The following is a 9629-nucleotide window of genomic DNA, read 5'->3' as shown; positions in this document are numbered from 1 at the left end:
GAGCTGGGAATAAGTCATCAAACCGTTATTAACCATTTGAAGAAGCTTGGATTCACAAAGAAGCTCGATGTATGGGTGCCACACACGTTGACGCAAAAAAACATCTTTGACCGTATCGACGCATGTGAATCGCAACAAAATCGACCCGTTTCTGAAGCGGATGGTGACTGGCGATGAAAAGTGGGTCACTTACGACAACGTGAAGCGCAAACGGTCGTGGTCGAAGCCCGCTGAAGCGGCTCAGACGGTGGCCAAGCCCTCATTAACGGTCAGGAAGGTTCTGCTGTGTGTTTGATGGGATTGTCAAGGAATAATCTATTATGAGCTGCTTCCCTATGGCCAAACGCTCAATTCGGACCTGTACTGCCAACAACTGGACCGCTTGAAGGTAGCACTCATGAAGAAGAGGCCATCTTTGATAAACAGAGGCCGCATTGTCTTCCATCAGGACAACGCCAGGCCACACACTTCTTTGGTGACGCGCCAGAAGCTCCGGGAGCTCGGATGGGAGGTTCTTTTGCATCCGCCGTATAGTCCGGACCTTGCACCAGATGACTACCACCTGTTTTTGTCCATGGCAAACGAGCTAGGTAGTCAGAAGTTAGCCACAAAAGAGGCCTGTGAAAATTGGCTATCCGAGTTTTTTGCCAATAAGGAAGCGAGCTTCTATAACAGGGATATTATGAAGTTGGCATCTCGTTGGGAACAAGTCATCGAACAAAACGGCGCATATTTGACTTAAAACAGATGATTGTAACTAATTTTATGAACAAATGAAAATTCAAAAAAAAAATACCGCAGGACTTTTTTGACAGCCTAATATAATCGAGTGCGGCCCGTTTTTGAAAATAGATACAATTTTGCCTGATCCTACTTTTTATCTACTCCCGGTAAAAGACACATTAACTATAAAGACCTAAGATACTGTAAGATGGAAGTGATAGTATCTAAAATAAACTATATCATTATTTTCATAAAATCTATTTTTTCAGAATATATATTCTAACAACTCAACAAAGTATGACACCATTCGCTGAATGTTTTGTATTTTCTACAATTTGTACATCATTAAATACCAAATGATATGTTGCTCAGCAGATCCTTAACTAAATCGCTATAAATACAAGGAATATCCATCTACTCTAACCTACAAACTGCATCCGTATCCGCATTAGTATAGGGAAGCATTGCTGCCGCGGCTCTCTATCGCCCAATCCGGGAACGAGTTAACCTCAGGATACACTATGGATCCCCACGTGGGAAAGCCAAGCCACATGACTAGCAGTGTGATGACGGTTGGTCCAATACCGGCCACGGCAATATCCTTGGTTGGAATATGCGCAATACCAGCGGCGATTGCGTTCGCGGGAGTTCCCACTGGCAGATGAAACGCGAAGCTGCAGGACATGGCAGCAGGGAACATGAGGTACAACGGATGGGTTTTGATTACAATAGCCTTAAAGAAAATTATGATTCATCGAAATTTATGTTTATATCGAAACAATAGTTTTATCCGAATTACCATTTCCGCCAGCACGGGAAGAATGATATTGCAGATAGCAACATTGGAGGTAAATTCGGTGAGAACTTGCGCTGTTAGACACACGACGAATAGCAACGCCAATGGCGGAAGATGCTGTAGTCCAGACAGAGATTGTCCCAGCAAGGCTGACATTCCTGAGACACTTCCGGCCTCGGCCAGAGCAAAACCACCGCCAAGAAGAAATATGAGACCCCAGTGGGCTTTCTGGTTCACGTACTTCCAGGTGACGAGTGATGAAGACGGCTCCTTTGGAAGGGGTCCTAGAAAAAATGGAAGCAACGATTACTTAAGATGTGAAAATGATTTTGTTTTTATGGTAGCTTTCAAGATGTGGAATATTGCTTTCAAGATGTGGAATATTGAAAATTATGTTATTTATATTTTTGCAATTTTAACAGTCTATAAATTTTGTGAAAAACCATCTATACGTCAAAGATCGTTTTTCTGTCTTGCGCTGGCTCAGGGGAACTGTCTAGGGTCTGGTGGGATGAGCAATGGACATTGCCAGCCCCCAAGAAAAGTCATGAAACCCGAAAACAGCTCCTCTAAGCGAATTGATGCCGTTATAAGCGTCTTTGCCCAGTCCTGGTGGTGCTCAGGACATAAAACAGCAGTATCACGATGGTCCTCCTGAGAGATAGTGGGGTTGGTCGCAGGCCTTGCGAATCGCACCACAAAAACACCAGCCAATGATCGATACACACAACCAAACCGAAATAAATAAATAGATTTGTAAATCTCGTGTCACGGTGTTTGTGATCAAAAAATCCGAAACGGCTCGACCGATTTTGATGAAATTATGCACAAAAAATTTGGCAAGCATGAGAATGTGACAACTGTGATCCAAATAATTGAACTGTCAACTGTTTTTTTTTTATTCAGAAAGAACGAATTGATTCACGTAGTCAGATAACAGATGGCGCTACGTCCGTTTCCATACATACGTAAGTATCCCACATTCGCCCAAAAGCTAGGTGCATCGCCAGCGAGCTGGAAGCCTTTTTGAATGAGCACAATGAATTGTTGAAATACTTCAAATCGCACTTGCTCGAATTATGAAAAGACAATCTCGCTCTTATCATTAATCCTGATAAAACACCAGCTGGAGGGAGGAGAACACGTGACGGATTGAATTTTTCGCAATTCTACATAGACGACATTGGGCTCCGTGTTCCATTTCTATGAAGCAAAAATGGTATTGGTTTTTCTGGTTGAATAAGCACGCTTTTATAACTAAAATTTGAAATGAAAATTAACTCCATATAAAAAAAATAACACATTCTCTGCAAGTGGGGAAAAATCAAGAACGAAAATTGTGGCTGATAATGATTTTATATTATGAATAGAGTTTTGGTGGAAACGTGAAGAAATGTACAGAAAAAAAAATTAAGTTAGGGTCAGGACTATGTCTTATATGTATTTAAACTACACCGAGTGATGATTTTGAATTTCAACTACTCAAAATTGCTTTCGGATCTGCCAATCTGATGAACAGTAATAGAGTAAAAGAGATAGAAAGAATCATTTTGACGTTTATTGATTTATGGAATATAAATGAATTATTTTACCGTTTATTTTACGACAAGGCAAGGTTGTCACATTTGCATAGAACGATTAAATTTGTGTCGAACGGATTTATGAGTGACTGACTGTGCACACTTTTTCTGATAGATGATATAATGTCTAGTGAATCTGTTCACGAATCTAAACGGTGCTCCTATAAATAATACATAACGGTATTAAGTATAAACAAAAGTTGTCACTCATGCTTAAGGAAAGACTTAATGGAAAACTGTACTGCAGCAAAGAGCATTGTCGTGTATGTTCAAACAGAAGGAGGAAAGGCGGAAAACGTCAAACTAATTATATTGGAGATACATGAGAACACCTGAACTGTATTCAGGGGACTGTTTCGAAAGATATTATACGAATTATAGCATATATTTTTTATATGGATACAAAACATATTTTTAGTGAATACTTATCAAACGTTTACATAAAAATAAATATATCTTGTTCATCTTTCATAATCTCATATACATATTATACATATTCTATACATAATCTCACAATGTTGCACATCACTGCTTTGTCAAGTAAGAATTATTGCAAAGGGTTAATACATTTGCAAGTCCGTGAATAAAGAAAACAATATGACTTGAAATTATGCGGTTGCAAATAAGACGGTACATCAACTCCATTGAAGTAGTCTGGTGTACCGTTGGTTTCCCAATTCATGAACGGGACCCAGTAGTCTTGAAAATGACAAGCGCGTATTTTACTTTTTTCTCTTTACATTTAAACTTAAGAGATCAAACATGTCAGTTACGTTAATCCCTTGAACGGAAATGACGAGTCCAGCTCGCCATAAACAAAAATTATTGAGGTTTGATGCCTTTTATGAGAGCAGTATCGGTGACAGTGTTGAATTGAGTGAATATGAACAATCAGATGAAGAAGAATTCCCTCCTCTTAAAACAATGAAAACAAAAGCGTCTGCCAGAGCAGTGCTGACTGAAAATGAATTGTCGTTCAAGGGGTTAATGAAGTACATCAAGAAACAACATACAAACTTCGGTTCCAAGTTAATTTACGTTCTGAAATTCGTTAGAGCTTGATTGATAAAACACACATATACTAATTTAATTCAAGAGATTTCATTAGATTGGTAGAAAGTCACTAGGTTCATTCATCCCACTGTTTTTTTTTTTTTAATTTTTTTTTCTATCTTTAGCTTGGGATTTTTTTTTCAAAAATTGATTACCTACTGAAGCATTTGTAAGTAATTTGTATTAGCAATTGTCAATTAACTTACAATTAACTAAGAGGTTGCACCAAGAACACATTCTTCAAATTTGACAATAGTTGTTTTAATTCTTCTTCTTCTTAAATGGCACTAACGTTCCTAGAGGAACTTCGCCGTCTCAACGTAGTATTATTTGCGTCATTTTTATTTGTAATTAGTTGAGATTTCTCTGCCGAATAGCACGCCTTGAAAGTTTTCTGTGGCAAGCTCTAGAATACGCGTGACCACAGTGCAAGTCGGGGGAAATTTCTTTGACGAAAACTTCCCCCGACCAGAACGGGAATCGAACCCGAACCCCCGGCGTGTTAGGTGTGATGCTAGCCACTCAGCCACGGGAGCACAGTTGTTATAATACTAGATATGAATAATAGTTGAGAATGGTTATAAAACACTCGAACAGCAGTGGTATTTGAGTAATAACGAAAAGTTATGATTTTTTTTAGTAGCCTATTCATTATCGACATTATTGTTCGAAAGAAAATGTCTACAAGGAAACATTATCCTTTTCATTTTAACATTTCGACACATATGACGAGTCTCGAAGTCTTGGCAGGAGTAATTCCGCTTACTCTTCGGTTCACAGAATTATCTTACAGATTTCTCATCCGTTGCAAGATCATGATTCCATTGGTGATTGATAACTTCGAAAATCTACTCCAACTGACTTGTTACCGATGAAGTAACAAGACGGGGTTTCCAAAACCTGAATACTTCTTTATTAAGACGTATTAAATTTTCCTGTAACGATTTACATTGATTTGAATAATAGTTCATAGCAGTGGTTAATTCAACTCACATTGGTGCCCATCTATGCAATGCAGTCCGAAATTTACTGCCGGACGGTAACTTCTTTCTTAGCTGTGACCTAGTTCGCACTGCGGGTTTTATTTTTATGAGAAACTAAAATAATTATTCATCAATTGTTAATCATATCTGATTAGGAAATCAATTCTTAAGAATATAATCTTAGTTATATGATCGATTGTTCGTCACTTTTCGCAATCAGTGGCTATCAAAATAAGTATGTGTTATTAATAATTTCACTTGCAGTTGGATAAACTAAATACCTCACTAAAGCCACTTAAGAGTTTAATTTAGAAAACTTCTGCCTATTGCGCTTGAATATAACTTATTTTTTTACACCTGTACGTTAATAGCTATCACATGCAGTCGATTCGAGGTTCAATAGCACAATGCCATGTTCGCACAATAGTACGCAAGTGCTATGACCTCTTCCGTAGCGTCATTACGTGCGTATTTGTTCGAGTTGACCTACGCTGATGACCGATCGATGGCGATCCTTTGGGATCAAGAAGACTGTTTTGTGAAAAGGGCGCAACATGACTCCTCAGTCAAGTTTTATGTATTTGTACCATGATTTCCTTACCCATGAAGTGCACCCTTCACCGGGCATCTCCAACCAAGTTTGCTTCCCATACTTTTGCAATTCCTCTGTTATTTTTGATCTGTCCATGCGACAGAAAATCCATGGAAACCCAGATCATCTACGCTCCGATTTTATTCCGCCGATATTTTCGGCAGAATGTGGAAGAGTTAGATCTGATAAAATGTTCTTTACTGATGGTTCACACATAAACGGGTCCACTGGCTTCGGCATCTTCAATGAAAATACCAGTGCCTCTTTCAAACTCAAAGATCATTGTTCCGTGTATGTCGCTGAACTGGGTTCAATAATCGTTCGCTAACTGGTCCTGGTTTAACTGGTCTGCGTTTTAACTGGGCGAACGTTAACTGGTTCTTGGACCAGTTAGAAGGCAGAATTTTGTAAACAATCGACGCCATATTCAAATGGAAGATTTGCTGTGAGGAGCATTTGAATGTAATTTGAAATGTTATGAAAATTGATATTGTTTTCGCATGACAAAAACATTGATTAAATTACAGAAAAATAATTTCCTCAAATTATATTTCATATCAGTTGTCACACTCAATGCGAAACTTCCATTGGAATTTTTATGTTTATCCAATTTCATGATCAACGCGAATCAAAATGCATAACATGCCGGACCAGTTAAAACGCAAATGCCGATAACTGGTCCTCCCTTTTCGCCCAGTTAGTGAATGTTTACTGTACTATGCTCTAGGGATCATTGAAACACTGCCCATCGACCATTATTTTATTTTTTCAGACAGTCTCAGTTCAATAGAGGCAATCCGCTCAATGAAATTTGAAAAACGCTCATCTTATTTCCTAACAAGAATAAGACAACTATTGAGTGTTTCGGACGAAAAATGATTCAAGATTACCATAGCATGGGCTCCCTCCCATTGCTAGATTTCAGGAAATGAGTAAGGGGACTCGCTAGCTGAGTTGGGCGCTTCAGAAGGCACACTTATTGAAAGGCATATAACGAATTTTTTCACATACCTCGTCAGCACACGTTCGTGAGTTGGCAGCGCATGTGGAGTGAAGATGAGTACGGTCGTTGGTTTCACACGATTATCCCTAAGGTCTCGACGAGTGCATGTTCAAGGGATTGAATGTAGGTCGTGATATCATTCGCGTGATATCTCGGCTTATGCCCAATCACTACAACGCATCTTTATCGCATTGGGCTCGCAGCAAACAATCTTTGTGATTGTGGCGATGGCTACCACGACATCGAGCATGTTGTCTGGTCGTGTATCCGGTTCCATGCTGCCCGCTCTTAGCTTTCCAGAGCATTGAGGGCACTAGGCAGACAATCGGATATCCCCGTCCGGGATATCTTAGGTAGCCGTGACCCTGATCTTCTGCTTCATCTATACCTGTTCCTCAGAAACACCGATGTCAACGTTTAATGATGTTTCATCCGTTGTATCCCTGTATCATATCCCTCCTATCCGATCGATAAACTGTTACTTAGTCGCGGCAACAAAACACAGGTCGAAGGTTGTTCGGTCCATTGATCATTCAACAAGAGCCACAGGTTGGACTCTACACGAGCTGAAAATTGCACCGGCCCGTGACCATTCTACCCTGGAATCCTCGAGTCAAGAGAGATGCACCACGATTGATATGAGGGACAGACTAGGGGGCGTCGCTGATTAATGGTCAGTTGCACCCCAACAGGAAGTATCCCGTGTCGGCCACACATACAGAGCACTGGAGATTGCAACATCCCAATTATGAGAACCTTTTGTAATACTAACCTCGAGACAACCGCGAGTAATCGGGTACATATTACTACCATAGTCGTTAGACAAAAATTGTCAAATTATTAAACTCCCGGCCCCGTCAGGCTAACGCCATAAGTGCCTTATTAAAATATATATTTTGGAAAAAAAGGTAACACTACTGCTGAATAGAATCGAACGCTTAGCTAACACTCAAAGTTGATAGAACCTAATATTTTGAAACACCGGTATATCTCCCAATGTGAACTCAGCATCTGCTCATGACATGCCAAACACTGGTGGTCTAGCTCATAAACTACCATTTTTTTCTATTTTGAATTTGGTACTTCTTGGAAAATCTAGTGCGATCGGAACGCGGCAAGTTTCATGTCAGAAATTGAGCTTTTTTAACTTTTTTAAGCTATTGCTTCTATTTGTATTCTAAATTCCAACGGATGTCTACTATAGTGTGTAACTGGTTGTATTTGTAGCGTTATTTTCTGTAGTGATTTGAAAACATTTACCAAATTTGATCATATCATCGCTAACATCAATAATTTTTAATCAAGTTGCTTACTGCGGGATAAAGTCAGGTTCGAGCCGATAACGCACAAGTAGTTTTTGGTTACAAATCAGAATTTCGGATATAGGTTAGGTAACGTGCTTCAGTCGCCAAAGGTGTTTATTATATGCATTATTCATATAGCTCTGTCAGCAAGCCAATCATCGAATATGTCAACTATGAATTGGGAGTTCTGAAAACTTGTTAATTCATCAAGCTGTACAAAGAAATAAGTTCAGATCACGAAGGTTTCTGTAATTATCTATTTTGTACTTAAAGACATGGTCGAACTGTTCTGAAAGTTAGAGGAGAAGCGATCTTGCAAACGTTAGCGGAATAGTACCTGGTCTAGGGTAACGTCAGCTCTGTTGAACAGATGAATCTCTCTAGTCTACGAAATAAGCATACTTCAAAGTTTTGGTATTTGACTCATGTTTGACCTCAAGCATTCTCATTAAGAAAGGTGCGGCGTTGGGTTACATGGCTGACTCACAGTAATAGTATTCTCATCAACGATAAATGTACTGAGGAATCGCGATTGGCATTGCTAAAATAAGAAAGCTCTTCCTGGAGAGACAAACACGCTGCAGCGCATTTAGGCCTGAGTCATGTTTGGGACCATGGTAAACCGTATACCATAATTTCTGATGGTTTCCGCAAGAATTTCAAAGATAGCCGACATTGAATTGAAGATTATGACCCCTCTGTGGGATCTCAAATAGACCGAACTGGTGAAAATCTGTGAGGTATCTAACAACTGCTTTGCTGGTATACATTAATCGGTTTGCGCATCACGAACCTCCAATTTTCGGATACAAAAGGGAATTGCAGTCGAAATCACTGCGTTCTTCATTCTTTCCAACTGAAGTAAATGTGTTGCAAATGAACCAGGTTGAACCGTTTGCTTCAAAACATATCAAAATGACAAAACATGAGCAATCGATGGGTTTTCCGATGGAAACTTATCGAAAACATATCGATTCTCGAAGTCACTGGTCACTGTTTCTTCAATGCAAATTTAGTTTTTTGTTTATTTTCGTGAAACTCTTTTTTCAGTTTTGCACAAGTGAAACTTTAAAAGAATGTCAAAATAGATTACAGTGTGTTTAGTTTAATTTGAATCAAAGAAATGAAATAAATCAAAAAAATGGTGTGGTGGACACTTTACTTTGCTTATCATTGTATATTCAAGCAAAGACGAACAATTCCTGATTTGTTCATAACGAATATAATGTTTGAATACACATACTGTTCCTACTTATTGTTGTATTTTTGGGTGAAAAGTGTACGGATATTGTTTATGGATGGTTTTCCTATCAATTCGGCGCTCATTTCGATACGTTCTTCCAACAAGGGGGCAGCAAATAAATAGATTTTCGTCAGCAAAATATACTTTAATTCACTTGATGTGTTGTTAATTACTTGTAATTTTCTTATTCCTCTACCGGTGAATCAATCCTGATTTCGCTCTCGTTGAGAGCTCTTGATTCGGGGTTAGCTAGCGAATTGCTTTGCAAGGTAGGTTCCATATTATATTTCTGCCAGAAGTCCATACCTAAGATACAGCTGAGCGACTAAGGTTTGATTACTAACGGGTGTTA

The 9629-nt window shown here is 39.1% G+C and overlaps 1 protein-coding gene across 5 annotated transcripts in view; it reads right to left on the bottom strand.

The window, feature by feature from the left end:
- Positions 1–1004: 1004 nt before the first annotated feature.
- Positions 1005–9629, bottom strand: part of LOC129770564 (protein I'm not dead yet-like) — a 46079-nt gene continuing 37454 nt past the window's right edge. For 3 of the 5 annotated variants that reach the window (XM_055773481.1, XM_055773480.1, XM_055773482.1), the window contains 2 exons: positions 1523–1803; positions 1006–1456 (listed from right to left, as the gene is read on the bottom strand). In XM_055773481.1, the coding sequence (XP_055629456.1) occupies positions 1172–1456; positions 1523–1803 (566 nt within the window). In that variant the 3' untranslated portion in view covers positions 1006–1171. Of the gene's footprint in view, positions 1457–1522; positions 1804–9629 lie in introns of all 5 variants that reach the window. The other 2 variants (XM_055773485.1, XM_055773483.1) reach the window with 1 other exon arrangement.

This window comes from Toxorhynchites rutilus, chromosome 2 (assembly GCF_029784135.1).
Source record: "Toxorhynchites rutilus septentrionalis strain SRP chromosome 2, ASM2978413v1, whole genome shotgun sequence".
NCBI lineage: Eukaryota > Metazoa > Arthropoda > Insecta > Diptera > Culicidae > Toxorhynchites > Toxorhynchites rutilus.
The sequence above is the reverse complement of the archived record's forward strand: the minus strand, read 5'-3'. Positions and strand labels throughout refer to the sequence as shown.